General features: G+C 44.8%; 3 protein-coding genes across 3 annotated transcripts; all 3 read left to right on the forward strand.

Annotated features, from left to right (window-relative positions):
• Positions 1–8,739: 8,739 nt before the first annotated feature.
• PtA15_11A281 (uncharacterized protein) lies at positions 8,740–9,510 on the forward strand (the record flags this gene model as incomplete). Its single annotated transcript, XM_053161173.1, has 2 exons — positions 8,740–8,918; positions 9,057–9,510. 2 exons carry the CDS (start codon positions 8,740–8,742, stop codon positions 9,508–9,510), a joined length of 633 nt encoding a protein of 210 aa, XP_053025146.1.
• A 5,525-nt stretch (positions 9,511–15,035) lies between these two features.
• Positions 15,036–15,309, forward strand: PtA15_11A282 (uncharacterized protein; the record flags this gene model as incomplete). The annotated part of the gene is made up of 2 exons (XM_053161174.1): positions 15,036–15,051; positions 15,125–15,309. The coding sequence occupies 2 exons, from the start codon at positions 15,036–15,038 to the stop codon at positions 15,307–15,309; spliced, it is 201 nt and encodes a 66-aa protein (XP_053025147.1).
• Positions 15,310–21,250: 5,941 nt separating this feature from the next.
• PtA15_11A283 (uncharacterized protein) lies at positions 21,251–22,219 on the forward strand (the record flags this gene model as incomplete). The annotated part of the gene is made up of 3 exons (XM_053161175.1): positions 21,251–21,285; positions 21,362–21,508; positions 21,937–22,219. The coding sequence occupies 3 exons, from the start codon at positions 21,251–21,253 to the stop codon at positions 22,217–22,219; spliced, it is 465 nt and encodes a 154-aa protein (XP_053025148.1).
• Between the last annotated feature and the right edge of the window lie 2,561 nt (positions 22,220–24,780).

The following is a 24,780-nucleotide window of genomic DNA, read 5'->3' on the forward strand; positions in this document are numbered from 1 at the left end:
GGCTGGCCAAATGGCAAATCTGGAATGATTTGATTGATTTGATTGATGAGATGAAATTAGCTTATTGATGTATTTTTGGCATGAAAATGATCTCTCAAAGGCTTCAATTTTCTCATTAAATGTTTTGTTTCTTGGAATGGTTCCTGTTCTGGTTGTCAACCTTTTTACAAGGAAAACAAAATTGATGATATTTTCTTCTTGCTTTGTCAGAACTATTTTCCCTTCAAGGAAATTAGAGAAACCAATTATTGAAAAATGAGAGAGATAAAGTGTCAGCTCATATTTGGAGAAAAAGGAAAAGAATATCCATACCTTGAACAAATTTATTTAAATAGGGCCAGTACCAATTTTCAGTCAACTTCTTCATGTGATTCCAAGCTGCACATCGGCCATTCAACTTTTGGAAAGTTCTTTGGGCATATTTGACAAGCTGTACCACTATTTCCTCATCCAAAAATATTGATCTAGTTGCCTGTTCACTGATAAATTCATTTTCAACCAAAAAATCAAGTGTCTTGAACACATACTCCCATGCTGCAAGGGTATCAAATTTTCCCTTCAGATCTTCATCTTCAAATAAAATGTTGAAATTTGTGACTATCTTCTTGATTCCATCAAAAATTGACAAGGATAGCTTTTCTACTATCAATTGCTCCATTACCTCAACAATGGGTGAAAATTGGATTTCATCATCTTTCTTCAAATCCTCAGAGGAACCTTCAAGATCCTTGGATGAAACTTTCAAATTCTTGGATGAACCTTTCAAATCCTTGGATGCACCAAAAATTATATCCAACATGTTGATGCTTGCATTAGGATTTCCTAGCTGCAAGAGCTTAAATGTTTTGAGTTTTTTGATTTCTTTTTCTGAGTTCTCCAATAGTTTCATCACCTCAGACAGTTCTTCACCATAAATTTTCTTCTTCTCCCTCTGTTTAAAAAGCCAATTCAACTGTCTCTTGAGTACTTTTTGGTATTCCTCTAACTTGGTGGAATAACTTTCAAGCAGTGTGACCTTATCTGTGAATCAAAATAATATTGCATTAAATACAAGCAAAAAAATCTGATCATTCCAAGAAACTGAAAAGTAATAACTGACCTTGGTTTAAATCCCAATTATTCCTTAACTCCAAGCTCACAATATTTTTACATGATCAGACTAAATCAGAAATCAGAAAGCTTTCATGAGCTGAGGAAAGAACTGACTTCTGGCATCATGTTTGAGTTCCTCAAGTGGGATATTCTTCTTGGCTAATAAGGGTTTTAGGGAAAACCAACTTTCTGATATATCTTTGTTTTCTCTTGTGTCAACAGATTTAAGTGCTGAAGCATATTGTTTAAAGATTTAATTAGCAAGCAATTCAACTGCCAAGGAATGAGTCATATATATATTTCAAGAAAAACAGCTTACCCCGGAGTGAACTAGGAGTTCTCTTGGCTTCATTGATTGAAAAAATTGACTTTTTGCCTATGTAAAACATATTTGACATAGTTGGGAGTGGATTTGAACAGAAGATTACAAGAAGTAATGGGAATCCAATCATGATTACACTGAAAAATTTCTTTTCAAGAGGATGGAGACTTTGTGGGGACTAATTTGTGGGATAAAGATAGTTTTTGAGGTGTGAAAACGTTTACCTCTGGAAGATAATCTGAGAAATAGTGGACACAAATAGAATAATGAAGCTGAATGAGGGTTTTGTGAATATGATCAAGAAAGAGAAAAAGGAAAAATTGAGGAGCCTCTCACACAGGATGGATAGTGAATGTTGAGCAGAAAAAAAAGCTATAAGTGTGATAGACTTGTTACTTTATATTACTGAGTACGGGAAGATAATTTTCAATTCAGTGGGACTCAATATATTGAACAAATACTGAGTGATGAGGTGATGGGAAGAAAGATTCATGGGCAGAGGGGGAAGGTTTTATATATAATCTGAGGGGCTGTTTACTTGTGGTTTTGGGAAAGATAAAACAGCAAAAAAATTCAACACAGGAGAAGGGAAAGATAAATGAAAAACAGGGATGAGGAAAATGAAGATGAGACAAATACTAATGCCAAAGCCTGTGTTTCATTAATCTGGTCGGCAAGTACAAATTGTATCAAAACAGAAGTCAAACAACAATCTGAAAATCTAACAGTACTAGAGGCCAAGGTGGCTATGCAGCTGCAAATACAAAGTTTGATTGCTTTAAGTCCATTACATAATCCTTCCTCTCAGAAGCACTGTGGTAAGCACAATCAGAGCACGCAGCGCACAAAACTAATAAAAGCCACTGTTTTAAATACAAAATCCATATTATTTTATACAGTTTCACTTTCACTAAGATTTCACAAATTTTCTCTAAAAATTAAGGCTAGTTATAAAAAAGTCAAAATTGGGCCACAAATATGAGAAGCACTTAGTACACAATTCTTCTGAAATGGCCACTTATGTATAATCACCAGGGGAGATATTGTAAGAGCTCGCTTGGAGGTCTTCACTGGGCCGTTGGGCGGAGGCTCAAAAGGGGACGGAGCTTGAGGCTTGGGCGGTTCTAGCTCCAACGGGTACTGTATTTCAGGGAGCTAGCACAGTAGAGAGATGAAAGGGGTCCGGGATCTCTCTGGAGTAAGTACAACTAGAAGGGAAACATGAAGAGGAAGAGAAATGAGAAGGAGAAGACTTACCTAGCACAGTAGAGAGATGAAAGGGGTCTGGGATCTCTACTGGCTAGGAAGGGGCAAGGGGGAACTCAGACTAAGTACTGATGGTTGTGACAGGAATTGTGAAAGGCATTGTAAGACCCCAAAGGAGGGGGCTTACAGATATGTTCCCACTCTCCAGGGAGTGCCCTACGTGAATTTTTTTCCATAACTGTGCTGGAGGCCTTTAGTAAATATAGCTTAAGCAGTATTGTACATAGTGAGGAAGATCATCCATAAGTGGTCTGGAACTCATCCCAAAAGTCTTCTTGTCACAGGGGAAAATTGTTCAGAACTGATGCACAGCTCACCTTGAAATCTTCCAGAAAGTATCAATAAGTAATTCATAACTGAATTCAAACTAATTTAGGAATCATCCATAACTCATCTTGAAATATAACCCAGAACTCAAATTCAAATCAGTTGTAACTGAACTGGAACATATCAAAGCACTTTCCTGTAAGTATAATTGAATTATTTGTGGCCATTTGTTTATTGCACCAGCGGGGAGTGACAAATCCAAGTTTCTTAAATCCACACAAATGTGGAAACCTAGATCTAAGTTTCGGCGTATTTCTAATTTACAAAGGGCACACTGCCAGCACAATTGGCTGGGTTGAGGTTATCCCAGTTAAACTGGGATGCACTTAACCAATTTAAACTTGGGTGATCTGAACTGATGAAATATAAATCCAAGGTACCCCCCTTGGGTTTATATTAAACTAGGGAAATTGCGGCTGCGCCGCAGGAACCTAGACTGAACTCAACAGATAATCAAAGGAAAACCAGTTAATGTCCGCAAAACTTGCAACCTTTGCAACATTGATGCACGGAATGCCATTACCGCTACAATTTCTTGACTCTTGAACCACAGTTATGTACCTGATCAGACACATAATAGCTGTCACATTAATAAAATGTATAGCAAACCACAAGAACAGTTGTGCTGAATAGTTTTACAATGAGTACACTTTTTGTAATGTGTCCCGGAGACTTCAAATGTTGGCAATGTTTTGTTCTAATTCCCAGTGGAGTGCTCCACATTGCAGGAATGTGTTGCTGCAAGTTTTGTGACCAAAATTCTCCAAAATATATTCTTCTGCAGTGTGGTGTGATATTAACTTGGTAACTATACCAGGGGCTAATTGAGGGATATTATGAGTGAAGATTTGAATAATATTACTTTGTATTCAGAGGTGTTGAGATTGGTGATGGGGAAAGTATTGCATGCAAGAGTGTAAGGGTTGGGAGACCCTTCACTGTTTGGAGGCTGAGTGGTGAAGTGGGACAAGGCACAAGGCCTGGGACGTTCTAGAACCAACGTCATCGGGGGCTATATATTTCAGGGCTAGCCAGGCGGAGAGAGATAGTGTTCCAGTTCTCTCTGTTAGTCTAGGTACAAGCAGAGAGTCAGAAAAGAGAAGAGAGAGAGAAATACACAGCTCACCTGGCCAGGTGGAGAGAGATAGCGGTCCGGTTCTCTGCCAGGCTAGGTGGGGGCAGGGTGATGGCTGGACTATAGTCACTGTCATGTGACATGGCCCGTGAGGCCTTGTGAAACCCGCAGGGAGTGCGGGGCTTCACAAAGAGTTGGGTACAAGAGCGTGAACTGATCTGACCCTGATTAATGTATACTCCTGGTGATTGAAAAATTGGCTGCATCCCAAGAATATTGTTTGCCAGAAGTGCAATTCATCACTGGCCCACGACCAAGTTGTTATGGAGAGTATAGACTCACCCCTAAATGTATGTTATAACTGACCCAACAACACAAATCAGCAGCCGGCTCCAGATTGAGCATTGAGGAGGTTGCTCCGAGGCACAGGATTAGGACCTCATCTACACCTCACAGCATTAAATATTGTAGATGGTTTGCATTGACTAAAAATGTAAACCTGGGATGAGAGGGCTGTTTTTGGACCAGGTATGCCCCTGAATATGATTAGGTGAACTGGGTGAGATGTTACTTAAATTTGTTTGTTACATCACAAGACAGGTAGAGTACCAGGGGTATAGATGTGTGAGGCATACCTGGGTGAATATAGATACATACTCTGCCTTGTAGGCAAGCTGGTTGGAAAATGGAAACACATTAATGTGTGGGATTGTAGATTAGCTGGACCTGGTTGATAGGTTTTGTATAGTTAATTTTTGTTGGATGAAGCCATCTCAACATGGAAAGCACTAATTTGGATATAATGGCAAAAGGACACTCTGGCCACACAACCGGGATAAGAAATCCAATATCAGTTACCAGAATTAGGCCTGGGACTATTTATTTTATGGTTTAGACTTTTTGCAGCGGTTTCTTAATGCTACAGGCACAAGTCTCATTCAGTGGGCTAGAGTAGTGCAGAGGAAGAGATGTCATCACAATCCATCACAGGATCACAAAATTAGCCATAATAGGAACAGAGACTTGTGAACATGAAGCCAGGATATGATTCCATTTTAATTACTGGAATTAGTGTTGGTGTGGCCTGCTAAGGCCCATAATTTGGGCTAGGAAAATGGTACATAGGAACAGAGATTGTGACAGTGAAGCCAGGATATGATTCCATTTTAATTACTGGAATTGGTATTGGTGTGGCCTGTTAAGGCCCATGATTTGGGCTAGAAAAATGGTACAGGGCCTCGAGATGATGCAACCGGAATGCGAGTAAATTTACATTTACATCAAATTGTACACAGTGTTACCGGTTTACGGCACATGATTTGGTGGTGAAATTGCAGTTCAGGGTTGAGTGGAGGAAAAGAGGTCAGGTGAGTTAATTTGAGCACACAGAATAGGAACATGGAATGGTAATGCAGGCAAAGCAATTTATTGGAATTGGAACTATAGTTTTGACGCGCATGGTACATAGAAATTCTGATTTGTGGAAATGACCGCACTGGGAAAAACTGCTGTGGAAACAACCAAAAAAATTGATGTGCTGCATTTGGTGTTTGGTTTCAGATAGTGCTGAGTCATGGAGATGTATCTAGAACCAAATGTTTAGAGGGCAGAGATGAGGGGCAGGCTAGGTGGCGTTAGGAATTGGGATAATGCCACTCACGTGTCATGTGCTGCATTTGGTAGTTGGTTGTAGATAATTCCAAGTCATGGAGATGTAACTACATATATCCAAATGTATAGAGGGTAGAGGGGCAGCTTAGCTTTAATTGGGAATTGGGATACTGCCACTCGCGCAGCTTTTGCTGTATATATGTCTTGTGAGGTAAGAAGCATCAGCATGCCAAGAGCCGAGGATAGTGCGAACCCCATCGGAATAACATGCCAAGAGCCGAGGGAAGTGCAACCCATTGGGCCTCAGCTCTTTGGAAAAAAGTTGTTATGTGCTCAGCGTGTGTTTCCATGGAAGGAAATCTGCAGAAACAATGGAACTATTTTGATGTATCCCCTGGACAATAAGTGTGTGATTAACTGCTGAAATGCGCAGAAGAAGAAAAACAACAGCTGTCAAAATAATTCAGCAACTGGGTCGTGTATAGCAAAAGGAAATGCTGTGGCGAGGAAATGAATGATGCGGCTGTATCAAATGTAATAAGACGGGGGCATTCAAGACAACAAGACACATTTAGATGATAGTATAACGTATTGAGTTTATCAATTGGTGCAATGCTGCAGATACCAAATGCAATGCAACAGACGTTGTTGTGATGCTTGCCGGTTTCACGAGCGGGAAAGGTGTGAGCAAACTTGGTTGGGGGTTCATTGCAGGGATGGGGAGGTCTATTTATAGCTTGGGAGAAGGTGGAGCTCGCCTAGAAGAGCATAAAAGGTATACAAGAGGACCCTAGACTTATTGGATGAGCTCTTTGGGATCAGGGAAGATAGAAAAAGAAGGCCGGACTGGATTTGTACCGCTAACGGCTATATATGAGATATTGGGCCGAGAGCGGCGAAAAAGCGAACAGGAAAGAAACGCTACTGACAGCTGGGTCTCTTACCTTAATAGGGCGACCGGAGGTCGTTTACTATACGAGGAAGTGGGAGACTTCACATTGTCATGGGTGGAGAACACCAATACGGAGAATATCACATATAGCGGTGCAATTTTACGAAGATGGTTGAAGTCCCGGATGTGGAAATTGCACTTAACAATATGTTGTGGCAGAGTTAATGTCGCATATAGCGGTGCAATCACAAATATGGTTGAAGTCCCGGATGTGGAAATTGCATTTAACAATGTGTTGCGGAAACAAAAGCAAAGCCTTCCGGAAGAGAACCTGGCTGCAGGAGGAGACCCTGGCTAGCTGCGACCTGAAGAATATAAAAGGAGGACGCTGACGGTCAGTTGGAACGGCAAAGCCGCTGGGGGGTATTGACTGGCAAAGCCATGATTGTTGTCCTCCCAGCAATGGTCTTTTCTTAAAGATCACTGATTACATCAACAACTCCTTTTCCTGCAGACCCGACATGGGGAAATGCTGCGCAAAAAATGGGGTTGTCGACGTAATTAGGGATTTTTAATTGGTTGAGATCAACCAAGTTTAAATTGGTTGAGTGCATCCCAGTTAAACTGGGATGACTTCAACCCAGCCAAATACTGGCAGTGGCACAATTTGGACAATACACACAGCAGTTGAAAATATCCCCAAAGACCAAAGGCCCTATGGATGACCCTCCAGCTGTGCCAGAGCAACAAGCAAAAAAGGGCCGGTGGTGAAAAACTCTGTGAAGAGCTGTCAAGGAGGGGCCTAATCAAGCAACTAGGGGGCTTCCAGGGAGGGGGCGGACGAAACCGGAACCCCTGGGGCAACAATTGTGCGTTACTCCACTCTCTTTAAATACTTGTCAACAACCTACATACAAATCACGCCACACTTGATCTCCTGCAGTCTCATCCCCACCGCCATGCTTTTTGTACGGCAACCGTGTCTGCCACTCTTCTCCTGCCTTGGTCCACAAACCCTGTCAACTGACATCCCCGCTGCCGTTGCACCAGCCTGGTCCTTCACAATCACTGCACACCACAACAATACTTTCCTTTGACCCAACTAAACCACCAACGGTCCAAGGCCTGGACAGACGACGAGCTTGAAACTGGCTTGGTTTGGAGTCTTGTGTAAGGCAACCTTATCAGTGTGGCGCCGGAAAGAGGCGGCGGTGTAGAACAACCAACTCCAAGGGCCCGAGCCCTACTGCTCTCTCACAACGGTGAGTGTCCTTTTTATGCCCAATAGGGCACCGGCCCAATCCTCAGGACCAGAAATTGATTCCCGCTGCTTTTGCCAGTTATTGCGTCCATGATCTCATTGATCCCAATACTTGAGGTACCTATCAAGCCAGAGCCATGGCTGCCTCCATTACTCCGTCGACTGAGTAACATCTTGGTGGCCTGTTTACTTTGTAGCGAGTCTGAGCCGATCAAACTCACACTGCTGTTATCATCAGAGTTCCTCAGAGTCGCGGCACACAAGTTGCTCTTCTTGGGGACCACAAAGGGTAATGTGAAGTTTTAACCTTGGCGCACAGTTCAACTTGAATCAACCCGCAACTGCCACCCATACTGTGCACAACTTATCCAACAACAGCAAGTCCGAGACTACTTGACTCACACATCCGATCATCCTGGGCTTCTCCAGAGCCGACTTGTTCACACGCACAGAAGATGTTTTCCAGTCGAGCTTTGAGAGTGCTTTCGCCAGTATCAGTAACAGCTACAAAAATTCTGACCCCATTGGTCAGTCACAAACCATCAAGCATATCAGCAGAGGGTTGAGAAGCCTACCTAACAATGTTTTTGGGCAGAATTTCCCAGAAGATCCAAATTTGCCTTGCTTGACAAACTCCTTCCAATACCAAAACCGAAGCGGGCCGCGTAAGTCAATCAGCTTTGGCTCGACCGAAGGGTCCAAAGGGAGCTGGAGTGCGCAATCACCTGGCAGTAACATGGATGGCGATATGGCTCGCCGTTGGATCAGCCCAGCATCCTATCAGAGCCTCTCTAGCAGAGGACACCATGAGACACAAATGGAAATGTCTCACGCTGCCCCTGCTTCGCCGAGGCAGATGCCCGCAGATCAGATGATCAAACCCCCCCAAAAAAATGCTGTCCACAGATACCAGTTCCCAGAACATGAAGGAGCCACCCCAGTCCGACCCCGTCAAGCCTTCTCACCCGCCCTCTGGCTCACCGCTTCCATATTATTACTGGTACTCGGCGCTGTCCTCGCCACTTCTTTTGCCTGCCCTCTCCGATTCCCTCCCCTGTCATCGCCAGAATCTGTTGAGCCTACCGCGCCATGGTGCAGAACTTGCAATGAGCTGGTGCAGCCTGTCCTTTATACAGTCAAGACCGTCATCTTCACAGAGAAAGAGGGCGGGGTTTTTCTTTGCAAATGATTTTTATGTCACACTGGCCAGACTCCCGCCCTCTTGCTGGTCCGAGGCCCAACCCGCCGCCAATCTCCTAAAGCCCTTTGTCCTGACCATCCTTGGGCTCTGCATTGAATATGCTCCCGCGAAGCTCGCATCTTCTCTCTCAGCTCTTGGCCAAGCCTGTATATCCATCCTTGGCCCTGCGGAGGCTTCACGGGTGTGTTTGGGGGAGTCTTCCGGCGAAGGCTCCGCCGACAAAGACTCAGCCAACAAATCTCGGAAATCCGGCCCCAACGCCGAGTACCAAGTCGCCCCAGGCACAACCCCAATCACCGTACCGATCCATGCCAGCCTCCACCCGCCACCCTCCTTGCCCAGACCCTTCTTTTCTGACGCGGCGCCTCTGTGTCCGGCACGGTGGGCAAACGGGCTATTGCTTGCACCCTCCGGGCCTCCGTTGAAGTACACATGCAAAAACAATCCTATTATCTTGGAATGACATTAGATTTGGTGAAATTATAAAGGCAAATTTTTAATTCCCCTGGTGCCTTTGAAAACACAAAGTGTTGATGAAAATTTCTATGCATTGTGTGATGATCCTTCATTTGATGTTTGGTTGGCATCAAATTTGCTTCCTATCTATTCACTGGTTCTTTATTTCTTTATCTCCCAACAAGAGACTCACAACCAACTGGAGGAAAAGTGGGACAAGAAATCAAAGGCCAAATAATCATGTGAACACTGAAATTATGATATTGCCAATACTTTCCTAGAAGCATCTTTAAAATGCCTTAGGGTCTACTGGAGTTGAATGGAGCCTCTCCTAAGGTACTGTCAAGTCATCCATAACTTGTTCTGTGGCATGGATACATAACACAACAGTTGAACCAAAATAATTTTTGACTTGGAATCATAGTTCAACTTTCAACTGAATGATAACTGGGAATTGATGTGGTGAATATACTATGTAGTATGTAGAGATGTTTTTGTTGGGGGAATGGAGAATGAGTTGATTTCAAGGTTAATACATGAGCACCTTGAAGATTTAAATTTGACATGAAGGCAACAAACAATGCAACTTGTAAATTGGAATATCTTTCACAGTCATTTGAATAGAAATGGGGATTCAGAAGCAGTTTTGGCAAAGCCCCAGATGTGTTGTGAGTAGCTAGAGGTCTACTGAGTATATATGGTGGCAATTTTCAGAGTGTGCTTTGGACACCACAGGTGTGTAGGCAGAAACCTTAGATTTAATGACATGTTTGCTTTGAATTTCCAGTGTGCTTTGGACACCTTGTAGAGGATGTAATATGTGCTTGTGTGATCTTGGTCAAGTACCACTTTGGTATTGATATGTCTTGCGTGGTGGATTTAGTGGGCATTTGAGGAGTGATTTAAACCAGGGGTGGAGCGGCTGAACCATGGCGTTGCAGTGGCGAAGCCGCCTTGGCCTCTAGTGATAATGATGAATGAGATGATAATGGAATGAATAATTACAATATTGCTTGAAGCTAGGTATATTTAATATACCAATGCCCACCATTGGTGGGTGTGCACAAGCCCATAAGTTCCTCCTCTTCTGTTGAAGCATTTGATTATACTCGCTTTCTCTGTCCTTTTTACTCGTCGCATTCTGTACTTTCCGAGTGTCACTCGGCGCTTCTTAGCTATTCCACTTTTTGCCCAAAAGGCTTTTCTCTTTTTTGCATTTAGTCCTGTTGCTGCTTTTACCTTACTTTTGATGGCCTTTTTATTGGCGTCTATGAGCTCAGCTAGTTACTTGCTTGAGATTTTATCACACTGCTTTGCTTTTATCTGAGTGTACTGCTTTTGGCGCTGGCCAAAAGCAATCCAAACATGCTTTGCATGTTCCAAGGACTGTAGTTTGGGTAGTCGGGGGTCTTTGATGTCGAGGTCTGAAGCTCTGATGACCTTAGGTTTCTGTGACATCTTGTGGTGATTGAGTCAAGAGTACACATAGGCTTGCAGACGCCTTCTGCTCAACAATAGACTGATACCAAATGTTGCAAGTTTTATCTTCCTGCACTTTAGAAAGTTGGATATATTCCAAGCCCAGCTGCTTGCCAAGTTGAATTATTACCAAGATCACACCTCTCTCTGTCAATTCTCGCTAGAATGGTGGCAAAATTGCTACATAGAAATTCAATCAGAAAAGGCTTTTGAACGTGGATATGTGTGAGATGATTCAATGGTAAATGATCCACCAAAATGACCCACCAATGAAAAATGCAATAGAAATTGACACTATGCATCTTGTGATCCAGTCCATAAGTAACAACAAGATTGTAACAGCCTGGAATATCTGACAAACTGGCCCTGCAAGTTGCTAATATTCAGTAGCCATTCAGCATTCCTAGGAACACCGTGGTAAACAAGAAGCAGCCTTGTTAGGCTGATGATGTATCTGGGCAACCCCGGGATTGCAGGGGGCAATCTTACTAACAGCTTTGTGGGACCGCAGGATCGTGGTGGGCCATCTTTTTGGCAGTTTTTTTAGCAGGGAAAAACGGCAATGGTGGATGGGGGCTCATCGGAGGGCAAGGGTGGGACCAATGTGAGACTCCAAAAGCGGTTTGCACCTCTTATGGCTGAATTTAGAGAAGTATGTGTGGGGAAACCCCTGCTTCTCTGAAAGACAAAGACTTAAAACACCCCCAGCTAGGCTGGAAGCCAGAAGACAGTGGTCTAGTGTAGTTGAATACTTTTCTCACAAGTGGCTCACAATGGACTGTGTATTGCAAAATATAAAGCTAGTATTTTATTATGTGGCGGAGAGTGTGAGGGTGAAAATTTATTTGAATCTTGTGGGGGGAATTATCTCCTTGATTGGATTGGATTCAATGGGGGAAAAAGTAAGAGAGAGCCCCTCTTTATATAGGAAAATGTGAGCCATTTATGCTGGTGGTATATGTACATGAGGGGTTTTGGCTGGTGTGCCTTTTACAAATGAGATATTTTGGCTGGTCTGCTGTGCAATATACATCTATGTACAGTGTGGCAGTGTAGACATGAGCAACTTAAGCTGGTGATCTAGTTACAAGTGTGGCTTACACGGCCCTCTGGTTGCTATGGAGTCTTCTCAAGTGACCTTCACAGCTTTCTGTATTGCTGTGTAGTCTGCTTGAGTGACTTGCACAGCCCCATGGTTACTATGCCGCTTTATTCATGTGGCTTGTGGTTGCTAGGTTACTGTAACAAGTGGCTTGTGTTTGCTATACAGCCACATCTAAGGCTGGCTGGTTGGTAAGCAGCCGCATATATACACACAGATATATGTAAAAGGGTTGTATGAAGCTATACACATGCAGTTTTGTACAACTGTGTATGTAAACTGGAGGGAGTGTGTGTATCAAAAGAGGGTGGAATGTAACACTACATATTTAAACTAGATTTTTTTTAATTTTTCCATCCGGAACAAAAGCGTCTACCACAACGGGAAACGGGCGGGGCAGGAGAGGTCGTGAAGCAGTGCCAGGTGAGGGCGACCGCAGGGCTAAGATTGACGAAGCGCAGCCGTTCGGGAAGGGGATCTATGGCGCAGGGATATGATACCTCTGGGGCCAATGCACAAACTAAGAGGAACACTGAAGAGGTGGGGACACATTTTGCAAGGGTATGATTAGCCCTAGCCTGGCCCCATTCCTTGCAAATAGATTTGTGGATGATGCAGTGGACAAAGTAGGTGAAGCTGCTTTTGCCGCGCTTGGGGCCGCCGGAGGAGTGGATCTGGACTGGGTCGAGTGCCTGCAGATTCCTGGTGTGGATGATTGAGTTCCATGCCTGTTGCAAACACAAACAACCAAGGCAGAAAATCAGAAGTTGCCAAATGGATTTCAGTATGTGCTGCACATCTGTGTGGTGGAGAGGCGCCTTTCATGGTAGGCAAATTGCTTGGAGTGGTTAAAGTCCCAATTGGTGGTCCACAGGTCTTCTTATTTCCTTGATAAGCAAAAAAACAAAAAGAAAAGTGGATAAAAGAAGGCATGAAGGGTGCAAAGGGAATCTCCAGGACGATTGGATTGCGCGGGCCCACCGGCTCATCCACCGTTTCCAAGCCCGTCCGGCACGCTAAAGTCGGTCGCGGTCATGCTTCTTGGCTTAGCGCGACTTCCTGGATTGCTGTAGTCTTGGAGAGCCTTGAGGCGGATGATCTGTCCGGCGCGAGGTCAGTCGCATAGGTGTGTGTTGTAGATCTTGGTTACCTGAGTGAATGATGCACGCAGGAAGATGAGCTGAGAAGAGACGGCTGCGGAGGCGTCGGTGTGGCGTTGGCGATGATGTGGTGGCACTGGCAACGATGCAGTGGGTGGCAAAAAAAATTTGAACTTTGAACAATGTGTTCAAAGTCACCAGACATGTATCACATGTAAACTATACATTTTTGAGCCCTACAGACGTAGGAGAACTCAAAAATATAACTTTGAAGTCTGTGCAATGCCTCAAAAAAAAGTTTCATTTTTTTCAGATGCAAAATTTGGAACAGCTGGTTTGAAGACCATAGTATGTGGTTACAGACATGTACTATGGACTTATAGAATATTTATTATGTATTTAGAGACTAAATTATCTATGTACATACATACTACAGGTGTAGGTATTTATGTAAACATGTACCTCCTTAGTTATTGATGATTGCCATATCCATCAGTACACTCTTTGGAATGTGGCAATGTGAAGAATATTTCTTCATTGCTCTCTTGGCAGCAAGTCCAGTGAAATTTCAATGACTTTGGCCTATTATCATGCATGTTACCAGGTCTGGTTGGTGAAATGTGACATTAGCATCAAAAAATGGGCCAAAAGAGCCCAGCATCAGCCCACTTTTAAAAGAATTTTTGGAAAAAAAAATCTCCAAAATTTGGAACCCCCCTGTAGGGGTAGTTGAGAAGTTGTGGGGGGAACTGTAGTGTTGGCAACGACATGGTGGGCAACGGGTGTGGCGCCAAAGGCGGCTAGAGTCTTCACAAGTCACAACTCACCGCCTATGGATGGGCTACTTTGAAACCAGGGGGCAGCAAGTGGGTTTGGGGGCGAGGGGAGGGAGGCGTGGGACGGCAATGCAATAGCCTGTACAAGTCGGATGAGTAGTATGGGTGACAGACCAACTTTTCGCCTCCCATGCCAACAGGAAGGGATGGTATATGTTGGTGCGCTCAGAGACAGTTGGGAGGGCAATGCGGGGCTTTTTCTACGGCTGGAATGGGGCGGTTGTAGAGTCAGTTTCAGGTGGAGTGACGGGTACGCGTATAAATAGGAGGACCTGTGGCAAATATCAACCGCCAGTCGACTTGCTGCGCTGCACTTCCAGCCAGTGATTGACCCAATCCCCTCTGCTGTCGCAGTTGCACAGTTTGAGGTTTAATTTTTGATGGCCCCCCTCTGCAATTGCCTTCAATGCGGCGCGCTGGTGGTCATCGGCGCAATAATTGCAGCCTCTCTAAAAGGGGATGGGTATTGGCCAGGTGGTGTTGCTTGAGCAGGTTTTTGTTGTTTTTTGTTTGGCTTGTTAGTAGGATTTTTTTTTTGTGTTTGTCTGTCTTTAATAAACTTAGATTTGATTACAAGTCAAAGTGAGATTAATCATTAAGACCACTCTCTTTGAGTATGTTTTCAGAGTCCTTTGATCCCAAGGTATCTTGAAGTATCCTTGCCAAGAAATTTAAGATTAAGCAATGATGTAACCGCTGCGCTACACTAAAAAAAGCGGCCATTTAGCGCAGCGCAGCGGTCACACCGCTACGTCCTCGCGGCATTTAGCGGAAGCTGTAACAAAACCGCTACCGCTAGCGCTAATTTCTAGCGATGTACCGCTTTAATTTGAGAGGTGTTAGCTTTAGCATAGCGGAAAATATGGCACTAAAGCTGCGAAATAGCGCAGCGCAGCGCAAAACCGCTACAAGGGCGCTTACTGAAAGCTAAACGCTGCGGCGGCCGCTCGACGCTGCGCACTTGCCGCCCGCTGCAACATGCTTGACCACCAGCCCAGCCCGTTGGTCTGGTTGCATGTCAGAGGCACCAGGTCAGCAACAATCTCTCTCCACCAGTCTCAACGCTCATTGACATCATGGTTGGGTCTCAATCTGTCATACCAGCGGAATCCAATATCAATCACCCGTCTACCTCACCTGATACCGGAAATGGAAATCATCCACCTCCGTCTCATCGCTGGGAGTCCAGTCCAGTCGTGTTCGTACTCCAAGCCACCAGCCAGGATTCATACCCATCCAAGGCAATTCTTGCCGGTTGCTTGTCACTGAAAGTCCGGCCCCACCACTGAACGGCTCCGTGTTCCAAAGAACAACAAAAAAATAGTTGCCATTCATTCAGAAGACATAACCCCCCCCCCCGCCAAAAAAAAAAAAAAAAAAAAAATTGGTATTTTTTCTTGTTATCCTCAATAGTTTCCTCTTTATTTACCTAGGTTTTTTTCCCCCTGAATATGTAGAATAGCGGTTTTTTACCGCTGCGCTACCGCTAAAATTAGTGGAAAAGCGCTGCGCTGCCGCTAATTATTAGTGGTATGCCACTACATGGCTGCTGATTTTAGCACGCTAAAATACTATTTTTTTCTTAGGCCCCGTTTGGCTGCTGCGTTATACATGATAAATGGGCTTATTTATCACGCGCGACCCCCGAGGGGTCAAAGTTTTTGGTGGAGACGGGGGGTGAACTTTGGATTGCGCGTGATAAATTTGCACATTGATCACGTATAACACGGCAGCCAAACGGGGCCTTAGGGATTTTGTTTAGCAGAAGCAGTAGCAGTCTGACAGCTACCCTTTAGCGCAGCGCAGCGGTGCAGAAAACCGCTGCGCTAACCCGCTGCGCTGCGCTTTTTGAAGCTTAGCTGTTACAACATTGGATTAAGTCACATCTCTTATTTTTCTTTGTAATACATTCTCCCAGAGCTATAGGAGGGCAGCCTTTCAAGCAACTTTTCCCTCCAAGCTGATATCCCTGCCGTGAGAAGTTCCACAGTGCCTTATCAAGATTTCATATCTCAACAGTGAAATTTCAGCACTGCTTGTAGTTTTACTCCAAAATGAAACAAAGCATTCCGCTCAAGGCTTTTAAGTGTTGTGGAACCCTCCCCAATATGTAATATTCATTCTCCACACCCATTCTCTTTCCACAAAAAATCTCCATTGATTGGCCTCACCAGAGACCCATAGCACAATTATGGATTTTATTGGTCCTAGCTGCTCACTGGTGTTCTTATCCTTTAGATATTCTGGGATATAGAATAGCTTCAGCAAATTGGTTATCCTCAAGTAGAGAGTTGAGAGTATGATGATTACATAATTGTCAATTGAGCTGATGAAAGTAATATTTCTTCCTTAAATCTTCTTTCTGATCCCCATTCATCTCATCACAGATCAATGGCTTACAAAATTTTTTCATTCAGACACTCTCAGATGTATGAGTTTTATTTTGTGTTTGGAACTGTAGAAGACCGTCATATGAGTAAAAGTGAAAGGGGCAAATTTAAACAATTGGCAGCATTCCAGATCACAACATTGCAAAGTGAGTTTGTAATTTTGATATATCCATTTCAATTTCATAGGCCAATGAATTGAAGCCGCAAGTGTTGGTCTTAGGCATGGCTATTGGGCGGGCCCGGGCCACCGCGGGCCAGCCTGAGTCAGGCCGCAATATTATTGGGCGGGTTGGCCCGGGCAAATTTTCCTCAAATAGTTGCCCGGCCCAAACCCGTTTAGCTGCCGGGCAGCCCGTGGGCCGCCCAGGGGCTCCAGAAAAAAAATTGAAAAAACATTTTTTTTGATAATTGAGCATGTCATGTAGTTTTTTGAGCCTATCAAATACTCCTTCCACTATTATGGAGGGAGTGGCCAGTCATAAACAAAAGAAACCAAAGAAAAAATAACCCTTTCAGTTCTTTCCTGGCTGCTAGCAACGCTGCAAAGATTACAATACATGTATTGTATAGGCTATACATTGTATCGTATTTTCATGCAGATACATTCAATTACAATAAATACGTTTTGTATTGGTTTCACCAAACAATTCCAATGATACATATGTACAGTTTTTGGAAAAAATTACAATACAGATACATTTATTTTGATATTTTTCCAATACAATACAGTGAAATACAATTACATGTATTGTACTTGTTGCACCGTTGCTGCTAGCTTGCTGGCCTTCATCCAATCTTGAGTGCAAATCAACACCTTGATTGTGTCTTTGCTCAAGCGCATCCAGAAATTGTCAAGAACTCGTCCACCTGTAGAGAAAGCGGACTCGGATGCAACTGAGTTCATGGGAATCATGAGTAAAGTCCTGGCAACCTTGGATAATGATGGAAATCGTGAGGTGTTTAATTTCCACCAGCCAAGTAGATCAAATTTGGAATTGTCAGCAAGGATCAGGATTTGTTCTTCAAGATACTTCAAGATACAGATCCAACTTGGCTGCTGGCGCGTTATGTGGCAATGAATCCATTGACCCAGCCATGTAGGTGATATCATTTTGCTTGGCATCAGAAGCTGCCATGTCAACCAAAGGGTGGCCAGCCACCAAATGATGTTTGTGAATTGGGAATCCGGGATCGTCAATTTCGAGCCCGGCCAGTCGGTAGTTACTAAGAGCATCTCCACTGCGGGTGCTAAAACGGGTTGCTAAACCAGATATAGCACCCCAAACCCGCTTTAGCAACGCCACCGCGGGTGCCAAACACACATCAAATCTGCCAACTCGCCTCTTGGGAGCTATCCTGCTTGAAAATTTGGAAACCGGATAGCACCCCAACCTCGCGCCACCCTTGCGAGTATCACGCATCTCTCATGTGATACTCTCACCTTCTCCCCCGACAGAAACACAAAAGCACACATTTCACAACCGCAAGCTACCAATCATGGCAACTCGCAGTGCAAAGCTGCCTCGCTGCAGGTTTCTAAAACTGCGCTCCAGTCGCGGTCCATTGTGTCCTGCGCGCAAAATTGAACCTTGAGTTGGACCTTTGGAATTTTGTACCAACTGGAAAATTTCCAACTGTCCCAAATTGTGTTAGAATTGGCATGCTACAGTGCCCATAGGGCTCGGGTAGGACTTGTCCAACATCAGAACCCGGCAAATCCAGATACTGGGTTGCAGTTGTATGTGATTGTAGTTCAAAACAAAGAATTGCATCAAAGAGTCTCGAACTTAAAAGTCCCTCCCGTGCTCGCGGGGTGCGAGCACTCTCCCGCCAGGGAGGGGCTTGCATGCAATGTCGAGGTTCTTGCGCGAGCAGTACCAGCCAAATGGCTGGAAAGACCATAAAACCCCCCACATGACCCCCAACCCCTCTGAAATTTGAGAAAGCCAATGGCACCATTGGAATCCTCAGGACTTCCTACATGTTCTGAACTGTTGAAATCTTTAAAAAAGCTGCTGCTGTGTTTGAAACCATTTGTAAAGCTGGCCAGTAGCCAATCATCTGTCACAGGAATGACAGATTGGTTGCCGGGGCAAAACAATATCACACCCCTTTCACACCCCTCAGAGCCCTTAAAATGGCTTTCTTGAAACACATGTAGAAACCTCAACAATGTCACTTTTGACATAGTTTTTTTTGGAAATCATAGGCAAGAAGGTAGGCTCCACTTCCCTCATTTTGATTCTTTGTTGGGGTGCTCAGTTGTAGGTGCTACAGGATCTTAAAAACAAAATACAACAAAATAACACAAAAAACCCGGTCTTCTCAGGCTGCAACCCCAACTTTACACGTAGGCCTCTCTGAGGAGGTGCTTCATGCCTTTGAAGGAGAGGCTTAGTTAAGCTCAAAAGAGTCCTGTTGCTCACTTTGAGGCCCAGCAGGGGCCTACTTTCCACCCGGCGGGATGCCAGATGTACACAGAGTAAGGTTCTGATCTGGTGCCCCAGAGCCGGATATCACCTATTCTGCACCCTGACTCTGCTCATATCTGGAATCCAGCCGGATTCACCCAGATCTGAAACAGGTACAAAAGCAAGGAGCATTTCCCAAGAGAAGTGCCAATTTGATCAGGTATGCTGGCCCCCGGGGATTCCCCTGTAAAGTCCTTGATTCATGTGGGTTTGACGGGTATTCCCCAAGAAAATACCCAATTTTAGGGTGTTTTCTGAGTTTTACCCGCATAAATCCCACTTTTGGAGTGCTTTTCACTATCCGACCGGATTCCGGATCTCTCAATGTTAATCTTGACCCAGATCTTGCCTGCAGGGTTTCCATATTTCTCCAGATCTGCGGGGTCTGGATTGGAACCTTAACACAGAGCCCTGCCAACATTCAACCCAACCCAACATCCGATTGGGTAGTGCTGGATTACCCGGGTCTGGGTGGCATCCTTACACCACGGAGCGCGGTTGACACAGCAACGATGCAATGAATTGCGCCACCCCCCCCCCCCCCCCCCCGACGCCACCAATTTGCTTTGGTGGCCAATGTGATGTCTCTACGCAGGAGGCAATTGGCGCCGCTGTTGGCATTTCCTTGACAGAGGCCCTGCGTCAAGGTTCGCCATTGGAATTTCATTGACGGAGGCCCTGCGTGATGGAAGTGCATCGGCACATCCTTGACGCAAGCCCAGCGCAACACAAAATGCATTGCGCCGGGCTTGCACAATGCAAATTGCAGTACGCAATGCCTGCGTACTATTTTCACTCGCTTGGCTGGTGCAAAAAGGGGCTCAAGCTTGGGCTTGAACCCGGAGCTATCAGACTTCATCTGGTCCAGCAACCAGGGTCATACTCCCCCTGCTAGACTAAAGACCTTCTTTTTGGTCACTGATTGTGCTAAAATAACCCCCACATTTTCTTGTTCAGTATTCCTGCTGACAGTTGCCAACCCGGACGGCGAGCCAATCATGACCAATGCTTGACGCGGGCCCAACCAGCCGACGGCGTTGGCTTGCTGCTGCTGGCAAGCCTCCGTTGGCTGGTTCGCCGTGTCAGAAGCTCTTCTGACACTCAGTCAGGCCAACAGGGCCGTCAGGTTGGCCCAACCCAGCCGTACCGTTGGCATGCTCAGCAGGGCCAAAAGGGGTTGGCTGGGTAAAGCCATTGCAGTAACTTTACCCCTCTGTCATGCCAGCGCAATGCACCGTTGATGCTGGCTTGACAGCTACGTTGGATGGGTCAGACCAACGTCAATCTGACCCATCCCCGGGGTTGACCTGCCTTCGCAGTCAAATTGTGGCAGGCAGGTCAAACCTGACATTCCCTTGACCCTGTGGGTGTGCCAACGCAACTCGAAGTTGAGAATTGAGTGGTGGTGTAGTCCAAATGGGGCCTAAGGTATACTTTAATAATAATGTTACATGTAACTTAACTCTTATAACAGCAGTAAATTGGTGTAACTATATTTAACTATGGTTTAGTGTAATGTAATGCACAACAAGAGTAAATTCTAAGGCCCTGTTTGGAGCCAATATAAATATAGGTGACATAATCATTTGTAAATCTAAGTTTATTAAAACCACAGATTCACCAAAGAAAAATTCAAGGGCTTCCCCTATACACAAGCAATCACAAAAAAAGCACTATGTAAAAGCCAAACCAACAACCAAATAAAAAATACAATTTATAAAAGACTATGTACATGAAAGTCAATTGATTTAACAAACTCCCAGCCTGTGACATGCCACAGGTGAAAAGAGACCGGATTTAACCCGCTCAGCCTGGCACAAGTGTGAGAAGCAAAAGTCGGGGCTGTGAGGACATCAACCTACGCAAGTGCAGCGGGGGATGCCCTAGAGGATTTTCAGTCATTTCGAGAGACTCATCTTATACCTGCGCCAGGAGCCTCCACAAGGCTCAACCACCCTACCCACCAGCCACCTCCTTCAAATCAAGTAACCGTCAACGCCACGATCCCAAGCAGCCACAAACCTCAAGCCAAGGACGACTGCATACATGGCAGCGCAAGATCTTGGCTATGTATTTCCGTCCCCTATGTTATGGTTCCCTCCCCTGGCCTGGCAATCAAATTCATTCCCAGTGCCACAGCTTACATACGACAATAATCTTGACCAAACTGGCATTTAGTTTCCGGCGCCCTGGCAACCCCCCATCCACCCAGCCCAGTTGCCAAGAAAATACAGCTACAGCCGTCTTCACTCTTGGTCGGGCTCTTTCCCTCTTTTTCTGGCAGAGCTACCAGGACGTTTATCACAGACGTACCAACTTCAAGAGCAGCATCAGGCCAAGGGAAAGCTGGGCACATCTGATCGCACCAGATGGACCATTGGGATTTGGACACACAGCCAACCCGGTCAGTCTGCCTTCTTCTCCCCCCTCACCTCCCATCTTTTTGTCTAACCTCAGTTTTTTGTTTTACAGAATGGCAGATTGTGGCCCACGCATGTGCGGAATACTCGCTCTACGAGGCCCTCGGCCCGACAACGGCTGGTGGTGCACAACGCCCATGCCGCCCTGTCCATGAAGGTCACTATCTCCTCAGACAGACGGCAGGACCTCCTGCCCATCGAGCCAAAGTGCGTCTCCGCCAACAACCAGTGCCGCATCCTTAACAGTCGTGGCCACTGATATATATACAACATCTTTCAGTCAAAGCTTCAGTCGGCGCCTACGGCTCACATCCCTCCCAGCCCATCTGCACCCAACTCAATCTGCTACACCTCTGGAACGAACGGGATTCAGCCCAAGGGGTCTGTATTACTCCACCAGACCATTACTGCAGCCTGTTGCATGGCTCCGCTTGGGCCCAAGGGGACAACAATGTGTTCCTCTCTCATATTACTCAAGCCCACAATCTTCCTCAGGTGTGAATTGATTCCTCTGTGCTCAAGCTCAAAAGCACGAGCTAACTTGATCTATTCTCTCTCATCTCGTCATTCCCACTCATTTTAACGAAAAAAGAGGGGGGTTCAATGTATGATGATTAGATGAATGCGCTGCGCAGCTACCCCCACAAACGCTGGGAGCCACCAAACTTCGGACCCTATCTGCCAGACAATCCTCTGTTGGGCAGCATCAGGACAAACGGTACCGACTTTGTTGCCCTCCTTGTCCTTGCCAACTGGCCTATTGGCGCGCCTGCCGACCGCTTCAACACCCACGACTCCCTCCTCTCGGCTCCAGCAAACTGCCTTGAAGACACAAAGGATGGTGGCCCATCAAACTCCCAAACAACCTCCAACCACCTTCGTCGACTGGCATCCTGGCGCCTTCTTCACCAAGCCTGACCACAAAATTGCATTGGCTCATCCACCACGTGCAGCTCATGTACGGTGCCACATCTTCCTCAGAAGACCTCTCTCCGACAGATGCGAAGGGCATTTTGGGGGAGGGGGACCTACCGGGCTTCTTCTAGTAGGAAACCCACATAGTGAGCCTCATTTCTTTTCCCGTTGCTGCTGATATCCTCGACGCCTTGGTGGTATTGTCACCTTTTGTGACACCCTCAAAGGTGCCGGCCGTGTGACGCTATGGTCGGAACGAGATTTCTTGATATTGTCAAGCTTTCTTGACCCCCAGACCTGATCATGTGGCTCTCTCTTTCGCTCCTTCTATAGTATCAAATTTTTTAAGCATAAAAGCTGAGCCTCAAATTGTTCCCCAACACAATCATGCTATGTATCCATCCCAATAATTCCACCAGACAAAGGCAAGAACCTCTCATTCCTCAAGATGAGGACAGCTGCAAGCTCAATTATGAGCAAGAATAAGTAGAGAATGAAGAACCAAATTTGCCAAGAAATTGGGGCAAGGCCATTGTCAACATAACAGCTGGAAAAATGAGTGTTCTGTTTACATAGTTCAGTCATGTTTGACCTTTTTTTGCCTGTTGCCCATTTGTTCCTCAGCATAATTATCTGATGTGGCAATAAAAAAAGGAAGTTTTGACTTGGCCTTAGACAAATTGGATACAAAGACTTGGGTCCCTCAGTAAAGCTGAGCATCTGACAGACCAATCTCCAGTTGTGTGGATAATTGATCTTTTTCCTCCTGTGGAATGGTGAAATCTAAAATGCTTCAAGTTTCAAATACAAATTGGGTTGATAATATGTGTAGGATTGACTTGTTATGAGGGGTGCACAAGTAGATCTTGAATTATCAGATCATCTGAATTAGTGTGGGTGTAACTTGAGGAGTAGCAGATCAGCTTACTCCCAGATTAGTGCTAATCCGGACCATCAACCACATGCAGGGTGCAGGTTAAATAGATGACTATGTATGTTGTATGAACCTAGATCTTATGTAAGATGTGTTTGGTGGGGAGGAGTGTCTGTATGCATGTGAATATGCATGCCACACTTACTCCAAGGATCAACAAAGAGTAAATTTACTCCCACTTAGTCCAAATCATACTCCCAGGAGGAGTTTAGTCCAATTAAATTGGAACCAATGCAGTTGCCAAGGAGGATTAGTTACATTAATCCCTCCTTAATCCACAACTGATGTGGATGCTCTCACAGTGGCTTGTGGGAAAAGAGGTTCACTGTGAAAAAAAATCAAGAAACTGCTGCCAGTTGACATGCAATATTACAAAGGCACCTTTGTAATATTGCATGTCAACTGACAGCAGTTTCTTGAGTTTTTTTCACAGTGGTTGCTGGATGACCACTATTTTAAATTGGGATTTGTTCCCATACAGTGTGAGCAGGGTGTGATAGAGGCTCCTGGCATGGGACCATGGATGGGAGGTGGGAATTTGAACTGAACCATTGAAAGTGCGGCGGCGTAGCCGCCTTGGACTCTAGTTCAATAAAAAATACAAAACTCAACATAAAGAATCCAATTTTTTTTTGTAGGAAACCTACAGTACTGGTCTCATCAACTATGAAGTCAGATTTAACTGATTCAGCCATCTTCAGCACCATAATACCATTATATTGCTTTGTTTTGGTCAAAAGCAATGTAATGGTACTACAGTACTGAATATGGCTGAATCAGTTGAATCGGACTTCATAATTGAAGAGACCAGTATTGTAGGTTGCCTATAAAAAATATTTGGAGGCTTTATGTTAAATTTTGTAGTTTTCATTGAATTAACCAATTATTATATCACCTATATTTATATTGGCTCCAAACAAAGCCTAAAGCTTGTATTCAATGATATATATATGTAATAAAGATTTAAAAGAGTGTACTATGAGTAATGTAAACAATTGCAGCTACTTGATATGTGTAAGGTACTGTGGCATGTACTCTGTGGCTGATGATTGTTCTTACTCCAAGAAACTTGAGATTTTTTGTGCCCCCAGAAGATTCACAACAATAAAGTCAGTCACCCACAGGGCAATCACAGCTTTTTTGTGCTCCACGTCATCAAACAAATGTTTGCTACAAATGGGATTTGCTCAACCAATGCACAAAAACCAATATCACAGGGCCTGGCTGGCTCTTCTGGGCTAAAATGCCAGAGTTTTAACAACTCCCAACCCCAAAAAAACCTGTTGAATTAAGACCACCAATATATAAGACAAACCATGTCCCAGTAGCTGCCTTGATGAAGTCTTGCTCATCTCTTTCCCTGAATCCAAATCTCCACCTCACCTCTACTTTCACATCAACATATTGGTGATTACCTATGAATATGAACAGAAGGAGTTTATGGGAAAGATGAACTGGCTTTTCAAGCTGAATGTCTCTGGTGAGTTCTACACCTTGATCTCACACGGGTATTGGGGCGCTAATCACTATTGGGGCAATTTGTTGCGGGGAATTTGGGGAGTTACCAGTGTTTGGCTCCACAATGATCAAATCAATGCCTGCTTCACTCAGATGGTTGACCTGCTCCCCT

Source organism: Puccinia triticina, chromosome 11A, assembly GCF_026914185.1.
Source record: "Puccinia triticina chromosome 11A, complete sequence".
Classification (NCBI taxonomy): Eukaryota; Fungi; Basidiomycota; class Pucciniomycetes; order Pucciniales; family Pucciniaceae; genus Puccinia; species Puccinia triticina.